The following is a 27364-nucleotide window of genomic DNA, read 5'->3' on the forward strand; positions in this document are numbered from 1 at the left end:
TCTCTATAAGCAATGCCTAGGTCTCCTGTAACCCATGATTAGGTCTCCTTAACCCATGCCTAGGTCTCCTGTAACCCATGCTTAGATCCCAGTAACCCATGCCTAGGTCTCCTGTAACCCATGTTTAGGTCCATGTAACCCATGCCTAGGTCTCCTGTAACCCATGCCTGGGTCTCTTGTAACCCATGCTTAGATCCCTGTAACCAATGCTTAGGACTCCTGCAACCCATGCTTAGATTCCTGAACCCATGATAAGGTCTCCTGTAACCCATGCCTAGGTCTCCTGTAACCCATGCTTAGATCCATGTAACCCATGTTTAGATCCCTGTAACCCATGTTAAGATCCCTGTAACCCATGCTTAGGTCTCCTGTAACCTAGAGGTCTGCATAGCGAAATGAATTGCTTTAGAGAGGGGGGTGTCACAGTAGAGTCCACTGTGCCCTTCTAACAATATGATGTTATATGGAATTCTATCATCAAAATATTTATATGATATAACATAAAGTCCATTTAACGTTTAAAACATCATTATTGAAATATGGTGTTACCACTGTACGTGTGAATGAGACTGAGTCTACCATACTGATATGACGTCATATAGAAGTAAGTGTGTATTGAATAACCAAATTATACAAAACCAAGTAATGTATGTTTTTAAACCTTCCACTAGCCTCCAAGAGTGTGTGTTTTCACAAAGCTCCTCTGCATTAGCTTCTTGATCAATCCAGCTTGCCAGTGTTATCGTGAGCGTTTTTTTTCTTTTTTTACTTCTCAGATTGTTTGAAGTTAAACATAGATGAAATACAAGACACATACATACGTGTTGTCAATGCTGAAAGAATAATGACATTTGTTACAACTTTATTGGATTGGCGAGCTGAATTAGTTGGAGGGGATAGAATGTATTCTCACAAAGAAGCCGGCATGTGGAGATAACAATTACTGAAGGTGGTGTAATTTGCTCAGCATGACCAAAGTGCCGAGACGCGTCACTTCACACAACTAGCCAATACCATAACCCAAATGTGTTATAAATCAAACAGAGACATATGCACCAAAGTTTCAGGCGGCACGAATGGTTTGTCTTGCAATGAGGAGGAAAAGAGGGGGGGACACGCCTCCCAAATCCCCCATGGCAGTTGCCTAAACAGACGCGTGCATTTCAATATTGCCTCCACTCGCAACAGAAGCTCGTAGCATGGGATAAGCGGTTTACAATTGCTATCCATACCCTTCTGTATGTATCGAGGATCGATAGCATTGTGATCTCAGTGCATAATGAATGTAGCCTACGCCGACACCCTGAGATTGATTCAGGTTTCGAGTCTCAGGGGGAAACCAAATTGACTTTGGAGAGCCCGTAATAGACTTTGGCAAGCAGGCAGGCGCGTAACTTTCATGTCCATGTACAAAACGTGTGGTGTTTGCTGGATTCGAACCTCGGTGGACTGACTTTTGTTTGTATAGACGTCACATTCAGACTGTCCCTCTGGTTCTGCAGAAGGACGAAATTCTAAAGCCATTATTGCTATTGGAGTTGCGTGCATAATCATCCCCCAGAAGTGTAAGCGTTAGCAATGGGGATAATGGTTGGTCCTGACACCTATCAAATTTGTCAATTTCGAGATTAGTTTATCTTTTTTATCAAAAGAGTTTTCGAAGCACGTATGATGAGTGAACTGAGCACGTCGATGTGTTCCATATGTAAATGAGGTAGGTCGCGATTTCACAGATGGCGCTGCATTCATATCACAACAGAAAGTGATGCTTAGAAAATCTGGTAAATATTTCTTAAAGTTCGACACACCAAAGGTCCAGGTTCGAATCCCGACTGATGAAAATATGTAAGGTGTCCTCTACTGTGATAAAACTGTGGTTGTTGAAAAACGCTACGTAAAACTACACTCACTCACAAAACGTCTAATGATGACATCTTACGCGGACACAGGGGATTGGGGTGATAAACTACCAGGCAAAAGAAAGTATACACCCATGTTTGATGGTGGCTAAGAATGAAACAAACAACAAATGGTTATTCGATGTATTAAAACGGGTATTATAGTTGTGTTTTGGACTCTTCGGTGACTGTTTTCACCCAAGTTATGTTTTGATAACGTTTGTAATCTTTTGGTCAAATCCAATGTTCAGGTGTATACTTTCCTTTACCTAGCAGTTTATAAAATACCACGATTACTGAATGCATTTTGCCAATCACAAAATGAAGCCCTTCGTATCCTTTTGTAGGTATATATATATTGCACTGTGTGTGTTGGGGGATGGGGGGCACAAGACATGTACTGCACAACTGGGAGGGGTGGGGGCGCACACAGGACATGTCCTGCACAACTGGGGAGGTTGGGGCGCACAAAAGACATGTCCTGCACGACTTGGGAGGGGTGGGGGCGCTAACAAGACATGTTCTGCACGACTCGGAAGAGGTGGGGGCGCACACGAGACATGTGCTGCACGACTGGGGAGGGTGGGGGGTCACACAAGACATGTGCTGCACGACTGGGGAGGTGGGGGCGCACACAAGACATGTGCTACACGACTTGGGAGGGTGGGGGGGTCACACAAGGCATGTGCTGCACGACTGGGGAGGGTGGGGGCGCACACAGGACATGTCCTGCACGACTGGGGAGGTTGGGGCGCACAAAAGACATGTCCTGCACGCCTCGGAAGAGGTGGGGGCGCTAACAAGACATGTTCTGCATAACTGGGGAGGTTGGGGCGCACAAAAGACATGTCCTGCACGCCTCGGAAGAGGTGGGGGCGCTAACAAGACATGTTCTGCATAACTGGGGAGGTTGGGGCGCACAAAAGACATGTCCTGCACAACTGGGAGGGGTGGGGGCGCACACAGGACATGTCCTGCACAACTGGGGAGGGGTGGGGGCCCACACAGGACATGTCCTGCACGACTGGGGAGGGGGGGGTCACACTGGGGGAGGGAGAGCGAGACATGTCCTGGACGACATACATCGTTGTCTATGTATCGAGTGCATCTCACCCTAGAGTTTATTCAGTGTAACTGTCGTACATATACATACATATTGTGTACTCTTCGGAAACCATCACAGCTGGCGAGCAACAGCTGCAGAGAAATGCCCGTGGAAGCGACTTGCGTTGTGACTGGTGTTGTGACTGTTGCTGCGACTGGTGGTGTGACTGGCGTTATGACTGGCGTTGTGACTAGTGGTGTGACTGGCTTTATGACTGACGTTGTGACTGGTATTGTAACTGGTGTTGTGACTGGTGTTGTGACTGTCCTGTCCCTGTAGCATAAAGGGAACCATGCAGCCAACCTCTAACTCTTGCACGATGTACATACAAAGTTTCACGAAGAAATATTGAACGGTGTAAGAGTTATGTAAGAAACGATACCCTTATTTGAATCTATGTCCAACTTTATCGCCAAACATTTTTAAATAACAAATGGCACCAGTTTAGTACATGCCTGGTGTGTATGCAAAGTTTCAGGAACAAATATTAAACGGTTTATGAGTTACGCTCTGGAAACTTATCCTACCCTCATTTTTACTAAAACCCAACTTGTCCTTTGAAACGGACAAAAAAGGAGAGGTAATTTCCGAAAAGACAACAGTTCAGCACATGTTTGATGCATATCTCAAAGAATATTGAACGGTTTATGTGTTTTGCTCCGGAAACGAAACGTGACGGCCGAACAGAGATCGTTTCTTCGTTTGGGCGGGGGGTAATTACAAATTTTCCATTTTTGAAAAAATGTGTTTTACTTCCAAGGAAGATTGTTTTAACAAACGCAAATCATTCATATGAATGTATGTCAGTATATGACATTGTACTTTATACTGAAATAAACAATTTGGGAAAAAAATAGTTTGAAAGTAATGCGAGACATGTTTTATTCAGTGAAGGTTCGTCATCTCGAAGTCCTTCAGGACTTTATGTCGAGTTCTACGTATAGCTCGAGACAGGGGTGTGTGTATTATTTCATATATTGTGTAAAAATGGAACTATACCCCATGCGTGTTTGTTGTTTTACGCCGCACTCAGTAATAGTCCAGCTATATTGCCGCAATCCGTACATAATCGAGTCTGGACCAGACAATCCAGGTTTTGATATTATGAGCAACGTCCAATGCCGTCAGGATGTGGTCACACGCAAATCAACCAGGTCACTGAGCCTGATCACCCGACCTGTCAGTCACCTCATGCGACAAGCGTAGATTTTGCTGCTAACGTATTAATACATACGTATTGCATACATTCATACATAACCCTACATTTCAGTGGGGACATTGGAAATAATAATATACCTCGATTCAGGGGAGTTCAAGATGAGCAGGGTGTCTGCCCGGATAGCGGAAGGTAGGTAGTTCGATCCCCGGCCGTGTCACACCAAAAGACGTTAAAAGATGGTACTTGGTGTTACCCTGCCTGGCGCTCGGCTAAAGGGGCTAAAACAAGAACTGCTCGGCTCGGAGTCAGTATGCTGTGTCTGGTTGGAGTATCCGTGCTCAACTGTGACATGTTATTTCAGTGGGCTAGCACAATATAACCAAACCAGTACGAGCACAGTACGCGCACCAACGCCACTTTATAAGTCCTTCAATAATCTTGAACCGACATTAAATCCCATTTCACCTCGACCCACTGTATTCTAAAAAAAAGCCATATGACACGTTGGCGGTTCAGCCAGAACCTATATAGAGTTTGGTATAACTCTTTGGAATTATTTTTAATCATTGAGTTATGCCTTGTCTACACTGAGACGGAACCCAGTCGAACTAATGATCGGAAGTAAGCTGGCCAACCCCATATCGGTTACTTCCCAGATAAAGTCAGCTGCGTCAGTCAAAGGTTGTGTACTTGTAGCTGTCTATGTTTTTCTTAATAAATTTACATAAAATTATTGTTGACATGTGCTAAGGATAGCGTATTTATGCAAACTATTAGACCTGTTTGCTAGCAATTTGGCTTTCTGAAACGTAATGGTATTAGTGTCAGTATACGGCCTCATGAAATATAAGTATGTATAGATCAGATGCACTAACACCCGAGAAGGGCATATATAGTCAGTGTACTCAGTGAGTTGGCAAAAGCGTTTCATGTTAAACATCACACACTGATTGTAGTTTAAATGTTTTGATATTTAAAAATATATATAACATGATTCAGTTGAACCTATGACCAAGGCACATTCCACACACCCCTGCCATTCGTATTTACAAGGGTAAACCCGCACACGCGGTGTACATAGGTAAGCTCGTTCACCACGTGAGAATCGTGAAAACATGCATATTGTGCACGTGCTAGTGTGCCCTGAGTGTTTTACCTGACCTAAATATACCTTACAGTATATGTTACCTTCGTTATACCTCGCGGGTGTTAAAAATAGTGGTCACAGTGAGTGGGCAGTTTGAATGTATTTTTTAATGGTTTCCACTGTAAATTTGATGAAGCTGATTTGAAAGTAAACTTCTATACACAATACAACCAATCCCCATTACAGAGAGACACCCTGTTTAATCCGGCCGGTAACGAGACATTAATAAGCTATACTCGTCAACACACATACCTGGGTTTTTTAATAATTTTGCATAATTTCACAAAAGATTTATATACCAGCGTGCGCACGCACGCACGCACGCACGCACACACATACTCACACACACATTCATTCCCGTATGCAGGTCTGTGTCGGGGCCAGAATGTACTACATATATTGTTGTTATGAACTAAAAAGGACAAGCTTCTTTGAAGTGACTCCCTGTGTCTGTCCTGTCAGTTATAATCATACTCATGTGACTGTTCTAAAAACTGCCACAACTGAAACAGTCAATGTTATCTAGTGAACTGACTCAAATGGAGCATACAACAGTGGTTTTTTATCACTAACTTTGCAACAATGAGGTTTATTAGGAAAATGGTAAACTGATATTTAGAAAAACATGTGCGGTCGTCCTGTGCAGATAGCCAGGCAAATGAACTTAAGGAACCTGAAGCCATTCTTGTCATTCCCATATGTAGGTACATTAGACAAATACATACACGATACAACTGCTGTAAATGATACCAGCAACCTTTCTGTAATATGTGAAAAAGATAATAATCTCATGATTACGCTATATATATTAAGTAACAGCACTATCCTTCCTCTAGTAACTATTACCTATATGTAATATTTTTACATCATTTACCGATTTAGAAAAATTCAAGTAAAACTCTTCACCATGAAATGTCAGATAAATATTGTTGCCTGCGTGAAACATATATCCAGCGTTAAAAGGAAATTTATGAATTTAGTTTGATTGCGTTTGACTCTGGAATGTCACACATTTCATTTATTTTTCGTATGTGTAATAGCTAACTGTACCTAACGGTTTGATAACACCACACTAACCAAACAACGTTTTATCTTGAAAAGAATAGATGGAATTTGAAAGGGTATCAAAGGTGAAACTCCATCCAGGGTCAAGAAAGGTCATTGCAGCGTGCAAGCAGAATTTCTGTGAAGTGTTTTTATCTGATAGACAGCTCGACAAATGATCACAAAAAAGCTTAATTGTTAACACTGAATCGGCATTTTGCAATTCGGGTAGTATGGCATACCATAAACCCTGATTTAACGCCCTTAAACCTACAGTTTTAAAACGACATAGGCTGTCAATTGTCCCATTTTCGTCGCGTCTCCACATGGGCGCCAAAGATGATGACATGATAATAATAATATATTCATTTTAATTTAAATAGCTGTTGATTTTTTTCTATATCCTTATCATCAAAATTTGCCTTAAAGCGACCTTCTCTGGAGCTAATGGGACAACTAGGTGCATTTACGTCAATTTCATTACGTTTCTATTTTCTAAGCATTTGTTCTGTGACGTCACTTGTTTACCACGTGCGCCTTCAAGATGATGCCAAAAACAAACAAAACGAAATAACAACACGAACGTTTGTTGTCTTGTCATTCTAAGACTCTTAGCTTTCTTTGTCAATCTTCTTACAGCATTACCGTTTCATTCGACAAATTTCAACAAACCGACCGGCGTCTGAATAACGTAAAACCGTCAACATGACAGCATATATGACATCATACAATGAACTGAGATTATCATAAGTCTAACATGATTTAACGTTTACGTTTATGTAACAACGCCTCAAAATTAGCAACCATCTTCATTACAAGCCAACTATAACCGAACAAACGTTGTTTTCCTCGGGTAAACAAATCCATTGGTTAAACAAGTGTAATCAACAATGGGAACACGTTGTAAATTTCAAGTGACAGCTGACAGTAAAATATTCAGAACCAAATACTCTGCGGGAGGGTATGTCGAGCAACACCCGACTCCACACTTCATATTTCCACAATATAACTCTATAAGGGTCACGGTGTTTGGCCACAAGTAGTAACGAAGTATCTCTATCGTCCGACCTGACTACACCTGAGTGATCGATAAATTCTACCTGTCGTCAAACTGCTGTGCATATATGGTACAGGCTGCGTCCGGCGTTGGCTTACAACTATCTCTTATGATAACTCATGTCAGCTGATGCTTAATCTTTAATTTGATTTCTACCTCCTGTGCCTTATTTCCAAATGAGCGGTTAGATTGACATGGATCGATTCAGGAACGGGCCAATGAACGCAGTTCGATAGAAGGCAGGTGTCGGGCCGCTGGGTTTGGCAAAACAAAACATCGCCCAGCTTTCATCTGTGGGCCCCAGCGCATCCGGGTATTGTTTCATCATTACAGAGGTTGGGTAAGCTTATTCTCTCGGACGTAGAACGGGGAATTTACCAGTGATAAGAGAACGGATGCAGGTTTGCGGAAACGCGTGCCCGCTTGGTGTTGTGAGTGATTTTGCGGACTGTGCCGAGTTTGATGACTGAGTTAGCATTGGGAGTAAGCAGCTGCAACCGCGAGTGACAACGGAGGCGTGATTTCCCGATATTCAACATGGCGGAGACCATAACTCAAGTTTCGGGGAATGGACCTGCCGTAAAGATTGATGAAAAACTTATGAAATTGTTTACTAGAGACCCTGCGAAAGAGTTTCTTCTACAGAAAGAAAATTCAGGAACACAGACAATGCTTCACATAAACGGAACGAAGGAAATTAACGAGGAGAACAAAGAAAACAGAACGAATGGAGAGGTAAGCGTGTTTTGAATGATAGCTACTGATGACAAAGAAAAGGTGTGCTATCACAAGGACTTTGTTTAGTGAGGGGGGTGTATATGACCCAGGTAAACAGCGAGGGATTCTTTCCTGCTCGATTTGTCAACTGTCACGTTTGTCTTGGCTAAAAATGAACCTGTGGCAAATAACTAAGGAAACTAGTGTTTGAATCCCGCGGTTTATTTTCGCTCGGTGTTCTATCAATACATATACATGGCTCCGATATCATATTTGTACAGTTGTTATTCGTGGGAATTATGACTTGTGAGGAATATTGTGAACAGCTGCATCTTTATTGGAAGTATTTTTCATACACGCATTGGGGGATTAACATGAGCGTCCAATGTATTCACTTCCTTGAAGCAAGCAGGAAAATGGAGCGTCATTAGTTTCATTGTCCGATAGCCTGTCAGTGGTGGTGGCTACAGCTAGGGTTCATTTCACATTTTATTTACCCTGTACTTCACTTCATTCCCGTATGCAGGCCTTTGTCGGCGCTAGAATTACTACATAATTTCCCATGGACAAAAGCCAATATTCACCGAAGTGACTCCCAAAGTCTGTCAGTGATAATCATTCTCATGTGACTGTTTTATGACTCAACCTATTTCACTTCCTCCTAAAAACTGTTTAATACTGAAACTGTCAATGTTATCTTGTGAACTGAAACATATACCAATAGTTCTATTAATAACTTGCAACACTGTGGTGTATTGGGGAAAATGGTATGTTGAAATTTAGAAGAACTTGTGTTGTTCTGTGTAGATATCATCATGAATATGGGCAGTAGGAATCTGAAACAATTCTAATATGAATGTTAATTATACTAATGAATAAATGACACAGCTTTTTTAAAATGATACCATTTAATCCTTTCTGAAATAGGTTTTTTTTTTAAATCACATGATCAAACTATTCAGTGATAAATCTAGCACTGTACCTCTTACCAGTAACCATTGCCAATATGTTATTTTTTACATCATTTAGCCAACAGCTTGAGAAAATTCAAGGAAAACCATTCCCCATTAAATGCCAAACAAATCTTTTTCCCCAAGTTAAACATGTATCCAGCTTTAAGAGGACATTTACATGATTTCGAGACTTGAATATAAATCAACCCCATATACTTTTATTAATAGAGACTCCCAAGTATTGAAAACATATATCTGCGTTTTTCTCAGTCACACTATTGGGAGCAGTAACAGTTAAGAGGTATCTGCTGCTATGGTATTATAAACTGATACGTCTAAACTTATATTGATAGGGGGGTTAGCTGAAGTGCTTATAATCTCCCTGCAGATCAGAGGTTATCTATGCCCAGTGATATATCACCTGGGCCCTTGATACTGGGATCTAGATTACACTACTTAGGTGTCGCCCTCTTACACACTGTGCCAATCACATGTCCACTTTGTTTTTGTTGCTTTTGACGTTGTTGATGGTTAGGACTGACGCTGTAATGACCAACGGTTGAGTCTATTTTCTTTAGTTTCTGCTGTGTTTGTGTTGGGTTTTGGTGTTGGTATTGGACATATAGGGATAATTCTAGGGTGGGGCCATGTGCTTTTAGACCCTAAATTTTTTAAAAAGCCAACATTTTCAAATACAATTAGGCATTTCAACCTTGTGCTGTATGGGCATACCTCTTGAATATTTGAAATTTTCACATAAAGGGCCCATGTCAGAAAATTCTAAAAATGAACCCTGGACATATAACCATTAGAAAACAGAGGTGGATCCATAATTTTGAAGTAGTGGGGTGCATATAAAACCCATGTCACAGAGCTGACTTGGTTGAGGGCCCCATTTAAAGGGGGTGGGGCACTCCCAGCACGCACACACACACACACACACACACACACACACACACACACACACACCTCTTTCCCAACACCACCCACCCCTCTGTTTCCACCTTTGTATGAATCAGTGTAGGTAAGAACATTGTATCTCCTCAACTTAGTAGTGTGTACTCCATATGATAAATAAACATAGCTGGTATTCTACTATTTCATTGATCATTTTTATGGACCTGGTAATTTGTACTCTAACATGCCTTGTAGTATTTGATTCCATGATTAGGACATTTTATGACATTGGTGTGCTCAACTTTCATCTTTATTATATCCTACCCTAAACATTTTTTTTCAAAAATCAATATTTTTGTGCTGGCTATTTCACACAATCTGTGAATTTGTCACATTTTCATCTTTAAGAAATTATGTGAAAATCTGTTTGGAAAATGTTTTATGTTTGTTTTTGGAAGTAAACACGTCAAGTCACCTTGAGACTTGATGTAGGACCGCTCACTGAATCCGCAGCTTGTTGTGACATAGGTAATCCTCTTATGGCTGTTGACCAAACCCACATCAATAAGGCTCACCTGCATGCATGATGGATACCTTGTGCCAGGTAGTAGGATACTGCAGTCTTTACCACAAGCCTGTCGTGTCATTGCTACTCGTGCTGCAGGGTCTTAAGCCATGTTAAAGGTGCACAGCACAACTTGACCTCCAAGACTTGGCACATGAAGGGTTAGAAATTTATTTCCATTTTCGCTAGTCTTTAAACGTGATCTTCTATAGATCTCCCATCTTCCATGTTCCTAATGACAAAAGTGGTAGTCCACAAGGAAATGACACAGTACTTCCTGAACTTCTTCAGTCTCAGACTTGTGGACTTGGGTTAATTTCGAATCCTGAAATGAGTTAAGCACAGCTCTTCAGCTTCCAGGGGGTCTTGCTGATTGACCCCAGTAAATTAATAATAGCTCTCAATTTCTAAACGATATGGATTCTCTGCCCTATATTTCATACACAACGTTTTTACTGGGAACGGGTCATTTGAGTATTCTAGCCACTCTGAAGCTCAGTAGGTGCACTTATTTATGTTTAGCACTGTTACAGTATGTTCTGTATAGTAAGTAGTAGATAAAGAAATAGTATAGTAAGTATGGATGGTCTGTGTCTTGTGGGAGGGCATCCCAGAACAGACAATGTCACCTGACATCCCAACATTGGCACTTGCAGGGTGTATTGATGTTTAAGTTGTTGGAGCAATCTGATGACAGATTTTTCATATCCATGGAAAACAAGGTTCTGTGGGAGAACCATGGCTTTGACAATTATCACCGTTCAACTGGTCAAAAGTGTAAATTAAAAGGCTGATTCAGGTTTACACAGACACTCTGTTGTGTGATCAGAGACACTACGTCCTGATTCAGTCCTTGCTAACGAATGTTGAATATCCTCATTACTGGCCAGGGGTTTGTTATCAGTCGTTTACACGTGGGATAAGCATGATAAGTATCCATTTTTATAAGTCAGCGTCAGATCAATGTATATGTGGGCTGCATTCAAGGAACAAAATATGGGCTCAAAACACATAGCTAAATGTGGGCCTCTTACACAAAACACTATGCTTATAAAAAGTCATTTATTGTTTTGTTTCATGGTTTACTGTCCTGCCAATGCTACATTTCATTAATGTGGAACACAGGAACATTTCAGAGTCCTTTTCTCCCACTCAAATGACAATCTGTTAATATATTTCATTAAAACAAAAGTATTAGTATCTCTGGGATTTTCCGGTCCTGTAAAGTAAATGGTGTAATAGAGACTATGCAGTAATTGTTATAGTTGTGTTTAGGTTGCAGCAGATTTCATTTTCATGGTATTTTCAGTCTCACCTTGGGACCCTGATGTAGTGCAGAGCTCCCAAATCTAATGTTAACATATTCAGTTTCTTTATCTATTCATACTACTAAAGAATTGAATCCATGATTATCTATGTGCTGTTGAAATCATTGTGACAAAATGCTGATTCTTATTTTCGGCAAAACGAGATGATGGATCAGTTTGTAGTTAATCTAGAAGTAAAGTTATTATTTTTCAGTCAGAAATGATGAATATGAAAACTGTAATTCCCTAATCCATTATCCCTCACTTAGAAAGGAATGTTCCTGTGTAGAATGGAGGCTAATTAAAGGGATATGGTTGAATGATGGTGAGAGCTCTTGGCTGCAGAACTGTGAATGTCGATCGGTACAAATGTGCTTTGGAGAGAATGGCGGAATTGATTCCATTATACCCAGTGGTTTCAAGAGGAGGTATTATGTTTCAGTCACACCCGACTGTCTCCTTTGTGTGGTTTACATCATGTTAATATCAGGTGGTGATATAGACAATATACAATGGCCATATCAGGTGGTGATCATGGTGATATAGGCTATATACAATGGGCTATAGGTGATGATATAGACAATATACAATGGTGGTGCCCAAGTGCTGACAGTGTGTTGATTAGTCGTTGATTGCTATGAATATTGGGTATTGCTACTTTAACAACTAGAGTGCTGGGGCTGTGGTGTCAGGGCCGTAAAACCATGTATTGATCTGCTTGAAAGTATAAAATTGTTTTGTACATTTCAAATTAACATCGAAATTTTGCCATTAATCTACACTAACTGCTTCAACGATGTCAATATGATAAGTGTTAAATTCAGATATTAATTAGTGTGGTAGACTGATGGGTATGGATCAGTAGGCACACATGTGATGCTTTTGTTATATGCCATTTCTGGTGTCCCCCCTGCTGGGTTATTGCTGGAATATTGCTAAAAGCGGCAAAAAAACACATTCACTCCCTTTAGTGTGTGTGTGTGTGTGTGTGTGTGTGTGTATATGATGATTATTTTAACTGTTCCAATGAAATATTTTGATTATTATTGTAAGGTCAATGCTGTGTTACCATGGTTACAGGGCATTATATTCTAAAGCCAGAATTAACTGTCTATGAAGACAGGGAGCTTCTGCAGATGATAATGCCCGAAAAAAATAATGTAACCGTTATAATAGCTGAAGTGGAGAGAATTTGTCCATAGCATGATATATCCCTGAACCAACCCATTGAAACAATGTTTGCCAGTTGTTATTCACACGATGGACACGGCTGAGGTCGTCGGCATGACAGTTGCCTGGACACACGTCGCCAACAATGGATTACGTCACTATGTCATGGCCTTTGTTTCCGTCAGCATCAGGGGGAAACGGGTTTCTAAGTTACAAGAATGTATGTTGTCGGAGTTTGATGGAGATTGACATTGATATTGAAGTGATCGACAGTGCAATGATGGATACTGGCACCTGCAAGGAAATTCAGAGTATCTGAATACTGCCTAAACAGTGCACTTAGCTGTGGAGCGTGCTCCACCTTCCCTCTGCAATCTGAGGAGGTTTTACTCATCTAAGTCGCTACTGTTTTCCCTGAAATAATTGCACGCTACATCATCAACCCAATTATCATCGGTTGACTCTGGAGGCACTCTGTCAATCATGTGACGTTCCAATACAGTCAGACGCCATGGTTGTTTACGTTAGTATGCAGATTAGCCATGGTGTCATATGGCAGCGTGGTTGATAATGGCAACTTGTTAGACAAAATGAGGGCATTCTCATGTTGCAGTGATAAATGATATTTGCCTGATAATTTGCAGGATGTTTTATGATAATTCTATCCATTTTAGTCATAATGTTTAATACACTGTTATGAATTTGTTCAATCATTTTTTGTTAATGATTGCATACTTATACAGTTTGTGCTGGACCTGACAGCCGTGCCATCAGGTTAGCCTAACGCCAGTAAATCTGTTCAAGGACTGGTTAAAGCAAATGAAACGGTGTCACATTATTCATTTTATTGAGTGACATATCTTAATAAATGTCAAGGGTCTCAAGTTTTAGCTTTTCAAGAATGGGTCCCAGGATTTGGTACTGACTGAAGTCTCGGACTGCTTTTATTGTGTATATATCCTTTTGTATTGTCTCTGTTCACACTCAAGAGTGCTTGTGAATCTGGGGCGGTGGGATGGCCTTGTGGTTAAAGCATTTACTCATCACGCCAAATGCCCAGGTTCGATTCCCAACATGGTGAAGTCCAATTCTGGTGTACCCTACTGTGATGTTGCTGGAATATTGCTAAAAGTGGCATAAAACACTACTCATTTGTGTTCAAAGCTACTTAACGCCATTGATAGAAATTGGCACTAGTCCTAAAGACCTGACCAAAGTGATCAATAGTTAAGGTATCATAAGGACTAGAAGAAATTTGTCATTTTTAAGGGTTTCGTAGTATGTTACCATAATGACTAGTGGGATAAAAATGTTAGTTTCTATCACTGGAAACCAAAAGCAGGACAGGAATTCGTAAGAAAGATAATGACTAAGTATGCCTAGACATGTTAAACAATTCTCACGTTCTTCAAGATTTGTTTCTATTATTTGTAGCAGTATCTGATTTGGTAAATTTATGTAAGATGATGAATCATTTGCTTAGAGTAAATTCTGTGACCAATAAGCAACTACTTAAAGCAATCAGCTTGATGCCAGGCTCCAGGCTTGTGTAAAGAATGAAGGGGGAGTGTGTGGAACTGCCTGTTGTAGACTCTGCTCACACAAGATAGTGTCGGTGTGACTCATCCAGTGTCATGTGAAATAGCCATGCACAGTCACCAGGCCGGCAAATGGAAAGCTTGTTTGGGAATGATTTGGCATGAAAATCATTATTAGTGATTTTGTGCTAATATTTGGGAAAAAAATCTGATACAATGTAGAGTATTAGATTGCCATTTATAGCTATGAATCATCAAATATGACTTTATTGGACTCGAGATGATTAACACTGCATCGTGTGTCCCAATATCATACATTGCTTTAATAAGGCTAGAGCTCTCGTCATTGTCATCTGGGGGGTTTGTCCATTCATTACAAAAGGCTGTGACATTCAGACAGATGGTCAGGTTGACTTTTATGGTCTTTGAATTTCTGATGATGAAAGACTTCATTACATTGATAACAAAGGAAGGAATAGCTAAATAATCATGAAATCTGTAACCTCAGGTGAAAATTTGGAAAAGGGAAATAATGTTCCTTGCTCCAGAAGTGTAGGTAGGCAAACTTTAGATGTGCATTTATACCTTCTCTTTGTACTTTGTTATTAATGTGTGTATCATGGGTGGTGCAGTTACTAAGCCTATTGGTTAAAGCATTCACTCATCATGCCGAAGACACAGGTTTGAATTGTTTTTAATTCCGAAGTGGGTCCTGAAGGACTATGGTGTTTCCACCAATCTGAGATGTACGCTTCCAACAGGTAGAGTCAGTATAGACATGATAAAGGTAATCAACTACCCTCAGACTCAAGAGTGGAAGGAAACGCTTTAAGGAGCCACTTGGATGTAAGGAGCCAATGGTGTGTAAGGACTCACTGGTATGTAAGGAGCCAATGGTATGTAAGGAGCCAATGGTATGTAAGGAGCCAAGGTGTGTAAGAGCCAATGGTATGTAAGGAGCCAATGGTGTGTAAGAGCCAATGGTATGTAAGGAGCCAATGGTATGTAAGGAGCCAATGGTATGCAAGGAGCCAATAGTGTAAGGAGCCAATGGTATGTAAGGAGCCAATGATATGTTAGGAGCCAATGGTATGTAAGGAGCCAATGATATGTTAGGAGCCAATGGTATGTAAGGAGCCAATGGTGTGTAAGAGCCACTGGTGTGTAAGGAGCCACTGGTATGTTACGATTCACTGGTATGTTACGATTCACTTGTATGTAAGCAGTCACTGGTGTGAAAGGAACCAGTGGTATGTAATGAGTCACTGGTAAGTCACAGATGTAAGGAGCCAGGACCAGTATCTGCTAACAGCTGTTTCTGTTATAATCACAGTATATTCACCACATAGATTGTACAATAGAAAGCCAATACAGTAATATCAACTAACTTTATCAGCCTCTGTGGACAGTTGGTTTCCATTATAATCACAATATATTTGCTGTGTATTGCAAGGTATAATTGGCGATACTCATCTGAAGTAGATCATGTATTTTGTCTTGAATGTCATTGGTGACTGATGCTGTACTATGTGTCCAGGCTGACAGATATTTACAGATCCTCACAAGGGCTAGAGTATTGAAGCTAGGCCTTGCTGTTTAATTGTCTCATCAAAACTGTTGTTGCTTCTAGATGGCTGTGATAGCCTCCATGCAGACCTCCTAGTCGACAGGTTTACCAACATAGTCTGACTACAGTGTGAATATGGATTCCTTGTGCTCCACATACTGGGGACTTGTGCAGACGCTGACTGGGGTCCATTATACATGGGTGTATGGCATAGCTCTACTCTTGTCACCCCAGTGGATGTGATGTAAGCTGAGTATTTGATTAACACAAGCACCGCTCCCATACGTCGAGGTCAGCAGTGTTCACACTTGTCCAAGACATCCAGTCTTGAAATAAACTATTGATAAAAAGTTTCTCCTGAAAGGTTATGATCCCAAGTGGAGGCCCTGGTCTAGTTTGAGGAGAAGACTAGTATTGGCCAAATTAATTCCTTTAAGATGAAAGGTGTGTCCTATTTATTTTTTCATTTTGCTGGAGAGGACAGAGAGGTGCCTCAAGATAGTGCACTCGTGCATTGACTCATACCCAACCTGACATAATTTATTATAAAGGTATACACAAAAATAGGAAATTGGCACAATTGGAGAAAGAACTACGGACCCTAGAAGCATGCTTCAACTCTTGAGACTTAACCTCAACATGCAGGTCTAACAAGACAATAACCCTCGTGTAAACAGACTGCATTCTGTACTTTCAGCCCTGACTTGTGGCACTGTTATAAACATGAAATGGCATGGGGTGAATGATGGCAAGAGGATCATGTTTTCATTGTGATTATGTTTAAGATGGCGATTGTTTGTTCATTAGAGGACTGGGATTGGATCTCATAGTTTTTCCCTGCTTATTTTGCTCCCAGTCGCTATCATTTTATTATGGTAGATTCACAAGGTGCCAATAATTATTGTCCTTTGCATGCTCAAAGCAGTCATACTGCTACGATGATCGTAACTCCCATACTTTAGTGTAGACATGCGACAGTCTAAGATAGCTGTGTGGAAGTAGACCCAGGACCTCGAAGTTGCTGATGGTTTCAGCAGAGTGAGAGAGTCAAATCAACATCTTTGAACTGTTCTGTTGACATTGTGATAGAACTATAAAAGTTCATCACTGTTGTCTGCTCCTAAGGGGGAAAAACCGTTCAAGTCCCAGTGGGTACAGGTGTCCCATTATGCTTAGGTGTCCCAGTCTGGAGGCGTAGGCATTTGCTGTGGTTAGTTGGGTCCCTTAGCTATGCCAGAATCCTATGATTATGGGTTTGAATCTGAAAGTCATTCTGAATCTTGGTTTGTCAGCACCACACCCAAACTCTTGGGTTTCCACAAGTGGTAACAGTCGGTTCCTGCACCTTAACATCTGACAGGCTGTGATAGGGCTGAACAACTGTTCCAAGCTTTGTTAAACCCAACTCACTCCCCCTGAGTTCACACTGCATGAAAGTGATACAGAAATGCATTGGCATAGCGTGATTCACCTGCTAGTATCGCAGATTACGGAGTCCTATCCCAAAATTGTGTAAGCCGAAGTCTGTACTGAGTCGATAATAGAAAGATGTCACAATTATGAGTAGAAGAGCATCAAAGAGCGTTGTTCATGTTGTGTCAAAGGTCAACAGAAGCACAGATCCCTTTGTCTCGAGGGGATTGTGGTGATGAGGATCCTCTGCCTTGGGCCCTTCAACAACAAGGGAAGTAATCCTGTTAAATACCAATGGAAATACTTAACGGGATTTGTCTAAAGTCCCTGAGATGGTTGTTGACTTTTCTATTATATAGAACATTGATCCTGCCTGTGTTAACGGAAAGTTGTATGCAGAATGGCTTAACCCTTGCTGTGTTGTGATGTGATGGAGGTTTAATTGAGTGCCATCAAGTCGTGTCTGCATAAGGTTGTGAACCATGCAAGGGAGACTAATGTTCTGTATCGATTTTTGGTCGAACTGTTTGCTTACAGGATTTTCAATTTTCATCTTGCAACCCTAGGTGCAGGCAAACTGACAAGGAGACTATGTGGGTATCATGTGTAAATTTGATGAGATTTCTTGTTAGATGTAGAGATAGTGTTACACGATGTCTTCTCAGTTTAGCTGTGTAAGAGTTAGCTGGTGTGAGACATCACCGGTGTATTGGCAAGTGGCGAGGAGGTTTTCTCCCTCAGCCTCCCATTAGCTAGTATTGATGAAATAAAAGTCAGATGCATTTGAGGGAAAAAACTTTTAAGCATTCTATGATTGGAAAATTCATGACTGCTTTGAAGAGTAAATGTTGCTGATTAAATGGACTGCTCAGGTTCAAAGTAAACATTTGACTGTCATTGTCCGAATTGAAAACTGGATCATTTGGAATTCAAATAAGGCACACACCATCATCACATGGACTGTTGAAGTATTTGTTGATTTTTTTCGCAATTGAATCACAGGAGTTTTGTATGGCAGCTTCTTTGGTACGATTCTCACGTCGCTACTGTTCTGGTTCTTTATTATGATTCACTCACCTGATGAAGGGCAGCTGCTAGCACTGAAACATCACGAGAATAACAATGAAGATTTTTGTCATGTGCCCTTTTCACTTCAAGATAAATATAAAGAACTTCAGGACAAGAGTTGGTGTAAATAGGTCTATGTTCACTTGGCAGTGAGGCTGTTTCAAGGTCTCTCATTAGCCAGCTCTGATAAAAAAAACCATTGGGTAGTGGGGAGTTATTTTGCCCCAGATTCCCCACAAGGAGACCAGAGTTGGGTACTGGGGACTTATTTTGCCCCAGATTCCCCACAGCTAGACTAGTGTTGATCTTGGGGACCTATTCTGCCCCAGATTTCCCACAAGGAGACCACAGAGTTTGGTACAGGGGACTTGTTCTGCCCAAGATTCCCCACAAGGAGACCAGAGTTGGTTACTGGGGACCTGTTCTCCCTCAGATTCCCCACAGCTAGACTAGTGTTGATACTGGGGACTTGTTCTTCCCCAGATTCCCCACAAGGAGACCAGAGTTGGGTACTGGGGACATATTCTGCCCCAGATTCCCCACAGCTAGACTAGTGTTGATACTGGGGACTTGTTCTGCCCCAGATTCCCCACAAGGAGACCAGAGTTGTGTACTGGGGACCTGTTCTGCCCCAGATTCCCCACAGCTAGACTATTGTTGATACTGGGGACCTGTTCTTCCCCAGATTTCCCAAAAGGAGACCAGCATTTAGAACCTATTCTGCACAAGATTTCCCACACCTGGAGACAAGCAGAGAACATGTGCTGAAGATCATTAACAATTACCTCATCTGTAAGAAAACAATGTAATGCCATGTCTTTGGGGTATCATGTCAAAAAATATAGATTATACATGAGAAAAATAATGTTTGCCAACCGTTTAAAAACATAGTAATGTCTTAGTGTGGCAGAGAAAAGTTGCCTTGTAGAATAACAATGCCTAGTGGCAACAAAAAGCAAATATAAAATATTTATTGGACTCTGTTAGCTATCTTCTTAAAGGATCATTACTCTTATTTCAGCAATCTAACAGAAATCATTATGGGAACTGAAAGTCGTGTTTTATGTGCTTGGTAATTCCCATACTGATAGCCATGTTTACTTTACATGTTTAAAGACACTCTCTTGAAAATTTCGCCCTTTGAGCAGCAAAGTGTTCTAAAATGTATTTATGCTTTTCTGTTTGAATGTCATACATCGTTTTAAAATGTGTCAACTATCTTGAAAGAATCTGAGAAAAGGTGTGAAAGAAATCTGTAATCTAAGGAAAGTCATCGTAACTTTGAACAATTTAAAGGTGGGGGTAATCAAGCTTGGAAAGTCTGCTGTGATGAGGTTATCAACTAGGGAAGAAGGGAGGCAGGAGAGTGACTTGTCTATGAGGATGTATTTCAATTAAGTTCCATGCAAAACTTTGGCCCAAGTTAATGTTCCTTTAGACTTGATTGGACTGGAATTAGGCTTGCACAAAAAAACACTTCCTGTGCTGAATACATTGTGAAATGAAAAGAGTTGATAAGTATGGTGAACCTGGTTCATTCAGAGGTGGTAAATGGGTTCATTCAGAGGTTGTAAATGGCAGATAATAAGCGTGTGATCATTACAAAAACTGTCAAAAGTTCAATTAGCATCACTACAGAACAGTTTGTGAGTGGGAAGTGAGAGATTTGTTCAAAAGATCATTGAACTTCACTGCATCCACAAAGTCAGGTGTTCTTCATGTGTATTTGTGTTGCCATGTGAAGCAGCCGATCATAGATCACCCACTCGCAGACTATGCACCGTCCATCTTGTTTACACGAATCGGGGTGACTAAACATCATGGACATTGAGTTTTTGCTTATATTACTTAAGAATCTTCCAATTCTTTTTCAGGTAGATTTTAATCGTAGAGATGTCTCTTTGAAGTTGTAAAATCACTACTTGAAGTTGAATGAGTGCAGTTTGCCAGACTATCCATTTTCAGGCATTGTGTGGAATAGATCTTTAATAAAACATTGGCATAACTGCAAGAATCTATGCACCTTAAGTGCATTTGAATTCAAGTCTGTGTATCAGATTCCAACATGTCTGCCGTATCCATGGTTCATGGTTTGTGGTTATGGTCCAGTGAGTTGATAAAACTCTATACACAGCATGTGACGTATCAGGACTTCAACTCGCTGCCTGTTTGGTGGGAACATCAGAAGGATGTCCCAGAATCAGAAGCATTCTCCCTTATTTCACTTTGTGCATGTTAGTGCTGATCGTGAGATCTCATTGAAACAGCTTTAGTAGATGGGTTGTTTTTCCAAATTACCTCTATGTATCAACAGATATTTGCTCTTTTTTGTAACAATTTGTGCTTGTATTTATGCAGGATTATGTTGCTATAGTAATTCAGAACAGATGAAAACCATGGATCGAAAAGCTCTGACCAACATCTTTACATTTCAATAAGCTTCTCATGACAGACCCATGTTGCTCAATGTTTGATTAACTCTACAAAGTACTAGATCAATCCCACTATAAAACCCAGGCTATGGCCATCTAACAATATCTGTCCAGGGGTTTACAAACTCCCTCAAGTTTCATCAGCACTACCATTTTACCCTTAAATGCCAATACAAATCATTGGCTCGTTCCTTTTTTGTGTTTTGGAAGTCCAGCATCTGCTAGCATCCTTTAGATTTAATCAGAAAGTAGCTCCTGGAATATTTAGTCAGCTTAGTCACTTGATGATCACGGTAAGACCAACATCCAATTCAGGTCCGATTTAGATCAACCATTGATATCATATCACTGTCTCAAGTTCCATCGACACATTGATGCTTTAATTTTCCAATGCCACACTGAAGGCTGTTAAAGCTTGATGACTTTGAGAGATCAAAGGCTGGTCAAAGAGGGCTGTAAGTAATTATCTGCTCATCAATGTTTGAGTAGCACTGGCACTTGTAGCTTATCATGCATGTTGCGGGGCTGTAGAGCACTGGACTGGTTGAAGGAGGACCGGGTCGACCACTGACTCTTATGATGCCTGTCTCTGTGGGGAAGTGTGACCCTCGTCATGGCAGCTGCCACCATGCACTGGAGTTGCCATTCAGGCAGAGAAGGAATGATTTATTTATGGTATTCATTGAACATGTTACATGACAGCAGATACAATTTCAAACTCTGGAAAAAATCATTAATTACAGTATGAGGAAATTCCTACCATAATACTGTGGAATATTGCTGAACTGATAGCTTGGCAATTTTTTATTGGGTTCATACCTTCAGTGTAATGAAATATGCAGGTATGAAAGCTATGGAAGTCGTTATCCTATTTTTGCAGCATATGGAGTGAGTGAGTGAGTGTGTTTGGTTTTACTCTTCTTTTAAGAATGTTCAAGTCTTATCACATCAGGGATTCGAACATCCGATATTAGCTTCACACCAAGGGAATGAAACCAGTGTCTTCAGCTTGACCAATCTACTATTTAACCACATGGTAGATTAGCCCGTTTTTTATTGGTTGGTTTACAAACACTCAATGTAGGTGGTCCAGGGAAAATAATATAAAAATTCAACTTCCAGATATGTACTGCTACTCATGAAGGAAAAACAATCAACTTTTGACATGGCAAGATACCGAAAGATAATTGATTGGTTTAAGAAAGAATAACAATATTTATGTATTGTATACATATTATTATTATTCATTATTTTTTTTTATGAACAGCGGTGATAAAATCTATTGTCCGGTGTGTTTTTTCAACCCATGAAAAAGATTGTTTTGTTAATACATGTAGTCCTTTTTTTGGTGTTCTAATTTCATAAGTTTTTGTCGGTCGGTCTTGAATACCAACTAAATATATATAAGGCCTTAAGATGTTTTTCATGGGTCTACTGCCTGTCTTGTGACAAAATGTAAGATGAACCCATTCACATGATCGCAGTCACTGCAGTCCCCTGTTCTGTAGGGCTGAAACGATACATCGGTACACCGGTGCATCATCAGTTTTCATGTGACGGCCCTATACACAATACATGTTTTCCTGCATTGATACAAGACAATACACTTATTAAAGTAAATTACTTACCCATTTAATGACTGCCAACCCCAACACAACCCCGCTCTTAGTAGCTTTGCATGAATAATCCAGACTACATTGCTATAGTTTGTTTGGTCCAGACAATTCAGTGATTGATATCATGAGCATTGATCCACAATTGGGATTGATGACATGCTTCAAACAAGTCAGCGAGCCTGACCACCTGATCCTATTAGTTGCCACCTACGACAAGCATAGTCGCCTTTTATGGCAAGCATGGGTTGCTGAAGACCCTGGATCTTCATGGGTCTCATTGCTATGGGAAGTACTGTCAAGAAGACCTCTAGTGTTAACTTAGAATGACTGTATACATGGTAAATCACAATAAGATAAGGTTAGCTTAGCTTTTACTTTGACTGTTAAGAAGGACCTCCAGAATTACATTACATGAAACAAGGACAGTGAACACGTCTTTCATCCTCGATTTTCAAACATTTTTTCACATGAAAATGGCACATAAGTAGTAAAAAATGTAACTTAAAATAGTGATAATGCAGACAAATTTTCCAAAATCTTGGGAATGATATTTTCTGGGAGCCCTTTTCAATGCCAGCTTAAAGTCTTCCGTTTCCAAACCCAGAACAGGTCGCAGAACTCAACACCTTTCCAAGGTGAAATGTCACGAGGGTGAGCAGGGCCATTAGAAAGAGTCCTCTCTTTGGCGGTGGCTGTAGCTCCCTTGTCCCTCACAGCCTCTACAGTCAAAGCTATTGGTTTTTTGGTTATTGCTACAGGCAGGGTAACATGGCTCATACGTCAAAGTGTCCAAAATGTCTGGATGTCATTTTGGCTTGAAGCCCTAAATATTGACGTCCAGATGAGATTGTTTTAATCTGTACACATGTTTCTCACACAAGTTATTTGCAAATACAAACAAGAGGATGTTGATTTTGTGTACAGGTAGTTACTTTTTAGAATTGTTGAGTTTTAAACTTCATGATATTTATGAGTTCAATGGTTTCCCTGCTATATATCACTGCACTAATGGTGCCGAACTGCTTCTATTCCGCTACCACATCGTCTCCCCATACAATGAAAGTACTGTAACCAACCCAGAGCATTGTCCGCTTCAATCAATTCCCTTTTTAGGAATATTCATTACACTTTGCATTTTAAAGGTCTATATAATCTAGATGTGTTCATGGCAATTTGGCATAATTTGTGAATCCCCAAAGACAAATCCATGTGCATTTCCCCTCCTCATCTGTACATTCCTGCGTTCTTGGGTTTGGGATGTAGATGCTGTTTATACTTCTGATGAATAGTGTCATTGAAGTCTGTCATTGTAAGTATGATTGATCGTGGAGATTTGCACATGTCGTATTGGTTCGATTGGAATGAATGCAGGGGGAAAATGAGCTTTGTTACAACCAAGGAAACAGTTATGGGAATGTGTTTTATTATGTTTTATTGTGTTTTATTGTAGCAGGCTATATTGTTGTACAATGGGCTGGGGATTGGTGGATAATTCACAACATGCCCTGGATCGATGGTGACGTTGTGTAGCTTGCTGAGGTACAGGTTATTGCCTGGCCATCTCTATGTTTTAAATGTGTGACGTCCCCTCCCCTTCCAGCTGAAATACTTTCATTATATGTAACAAGCCTTGACTATATTCCAGCTATGTTAATTGCAGGTACTAGTGTGGTGGTCAGACTTTCTATGTGTATTAATAGTAGGTACCAGCGTGGAGGTCAAACTTTCTCTGTCCAGCATCAGTAGGTGACTAAGCCTAGTGTTTGCTGGTCGGAGATCCTAGATTTCTTTACCATTAGGGTACAATGAGTAAAGCTCATTCTCGGTGACCCTGGCTGTCATATTACTGGTACACTGCTTAAATTCTAAAAATATGTCATGTACTTGGAATATTGCCAAAAGCAACCAAATCTCAGTTCCTTCAGTGGCAACATGCACTCTGACAGAAACATATTTGAACTGATGATGTTGACCCTGTTTCCCCCCACCTGTCCCAGGGTTTGAAATATACATATAGTCTGCTGGTCCAAGACAAGTGAAATTCAGGAAGGGCTGCTGACATTTCCCTGTTGACCACTACTTTTACCATAAGGTAGATGGAAACTCAGTAGCAGATCATTTTTGCACACAAGTGAAATAAAAATTTGTTTCTAACCCTGTAACCTACTTATCCCTTGAATTTTGCTACTTAAAAGAATTAAAAAAATAATGTGGGTCAAACCATTGATGCTAAGTAGTTCTTGTCATATCCATATATGTAGCTTTTTCGATTGATAGTTTTGAACAATGTGAAAAGTTTTGGCCTTGGTGAAAAGTTGACCACACAAAGAGTGAAACAGAGTGAACAGATTTCTCTGGAATGAACTTGTTGGTTGGTTTGATGTCCTAAGGAGTGGTCCTCCTCAATCCTGGACTCGGTTGAATGACCATGGTGCTGGCTAGTTATTCCTGGATGTGTACTTTGTCTGGACTTGTTTCCAGGCGTCATGAATTATAAGAAGGCATACACTTATGTGAAGACAACCTGTCTGTCCAGACAATGAAACCAGTGTATTCCCTATCTTCCACCCTTCACCTCCTATTCACAGCCCTCACATAAGCCTGTCTTAACACATAACCTAAGGTCTCCAAACTGTTGCATTATTTCATAAGGACCTGAACTAGAAAACTATGCTGTACACTGAACTCTTGACTTGAAAAATCCATCTGCCCTGAACTTGCGGCTGAAGCAATATTGTTTTAATTTTATGAAAAAAGTATCGTTAATGCTTATCATGCTTATGCTTAGCTTACAATGTCTTTTGAGGTGATGTCTGTTTCATACAGTGTTGACTGCAGCCTCACGCGCATGTATATTCATCAAGTCAATGAAGTGTGACATCTGGATCTAAGCGATACGGTTGTGAATTCCCCTGCCGCTTTAGCGTGTTGTCTTCATCCATGGCATATACCTCCTGGTCGGACATCCGTATGCTTAGCAACTATCAACATAGCAAAACAATGAGGGGATTAAATATTTACAACCATGGAGCGAGGATTTATAGCACGGTCCGATAACAAGTCATAAAATGTTTACTCCTCCTCTGCGTACAGAGAGATCAAAGGGTGTTCAGGTGTGAGATCATCAACTATGGCCAGGCAGGCTTCAGTCCGCATGGTACACTGAGAGCTATGTGTAATTAGCTTATGATGTTCAGTTTGTGTGCATTCTTTCCCTTTGGTGATGAGTATTGTTCATTTGTTGCTTGGTTTTATTATCACCATGACTATATCACCACCGCAGGTTTCAGTGGGCGGTAGGGTAGCCTAGTGGTCAAAGCGTTTGTTCATCACACCAAATGCTAAAGTTCGATTACCCACATGGGTACAATGTGTGAAGCCCATTTCTGGTGTCCCCTGCTGTGATGTTCCTAAGAGCGGCATAAAATCCAACTCACTCACTCATTCACTCTCTTGTGTCATGATGGCTGCCCTATATCACCCATACACATTTTATTGTTGGTTCAACTCTCCTCTTGATACGTTTGCTGTTTCATACTAGTGGTTAAAGCGTTAAAGCCCGTCATGCCGAAGACCCGGGTTCAATTCCTGACATGGGTACAATGTGTGAAGCCCATTTTTGGCGTCCCCCGCCGTGATATTGCTGGAATATTGCTAAAAGCGGTGTAAAACCATACTCACTCACTAATCAATTTAATCAATGTCATCAGTGTCTAGTAGGTAGGTTAACTGATCGATTCTCTGAAGATCGATTTTGTTGGTTAATCATTTTATGCAGGCCTTTACTCAAAACGTTTACATCATTTGATGGTTCTTGGTGACAAAAAGGCAGGAAGACTCAAAACTAAGATGAATAGTTACTCATCATTGATTGCTTGTCTGTGAAGATCAACCCTGATTGATTCCCAACATCATTGTCTGTTTGGTTTACTGCTGATGTGATGCAAAACGTTTAGCCCCTCACTATATTTGGTTTATTCTGCATTTTTTCAGCCATACTTGCCATAAGAAGCGACTATAATAGTATTCTTGTCGAAAGAAGCGACTAACGGGATCAGGTGGTCAGGCTCACTGACTTGGTTGATGCATGTCATTGTATACCAATTACATGGATCGATGCTCATGATGTCAATCACTGGATTGTCTGGTCCAGACTTGGTTATTGATACAGACCACCATCATGTAGCTGGAATATTGCTGAATTTTTTATTTATTAAATTTGTTTAAGTCTTTGGCCTGTGAGGCAAACACTTTCTTTGAAGAAATAGAAATGTTTAATATATTTTGCAATTGTTAAAGCTCATGGCGATACCAGTCTTCATTGTTTAATGATTGTTGTGAATGACTTGTCATACACTTTCTCGCTATCTTTAGTGAAACCTCTAGGTCTACAAAACTTAATAGGATGATGAAATAGAGGATACCAGTAGTTGTGTCGAAATAAGAAGCTTTAGAAACTGGCACTAGTCCAGTAGTCCTTACCAAACTGCCCGATAGTAAAGGTATCCTAAGGACTAGTAGATATTTGCCCAATTTAAGGGTTTTGCTATATGTTATCATTGTAAGGACTAGTGGACAAAAACTGTTAGTTTCTAACCCTGATAAGGTTCTCTCAATTCATTATTAAACATGGGAATATAGAAATTCTTCAGCTGTTGTTGCTCACTCAGCCATTTATGTTTGTTTTTGTTGTGTATTTGCTGGCTGAACA

At 40.5% G+C, this 27364-nt stretch overlaps 1 protein-coding gene across 9 annotated transcripts in view; it reads left to right on the forward strand.

Moving 5' to 3' along the window:
* The first annotated feature begins 7647 nt into the window (after nucleotides 1–7647).
* Nucleotides 7648–27364, forward strand: part of LOC139467908 (RNA binding protein fox-1 homolog 2-like) — a 101979-nt gene continuing 82262 nt past the window's right edge. For 2 of the 9 annotated variants that reach the window (XM_071249468.1, XM_071249471.1), the window contains exon 1: nucleotides 7648–8145. In XM_071249468.1, the coding sequence (XP_071105569.1) occupies nucleotides 7948–8145 (198 nt within the window). In that variant the 5' untranslated portion in view covers nucleotides 7648–7947. The remainder of the gene's footprint in view (nucleotides 8146–27364) is intronic. The other 7 variants (XM_071249466.1, XM_071249469.1, XM_071249467.1 and 4 more) reach the window with 5 other exon arrangements.

This window comes from Haliotis cracherodii, unplaced genomic scaffold (assembly GCF_022045235.1).
Source record: "Haliotis cracherodii isolate W230 unplaced genomic scaffold, xgHalCrac1.p SCAF_2, whole genome shotgun sequence".
Taxonomy (NCBI): domain Eukaryota; kingdom Metazoa; phylum Mollusca; class Gastropoda; order Lepetellida; family Haliotidae; genus Haliotis; species Haliotis cracherodii.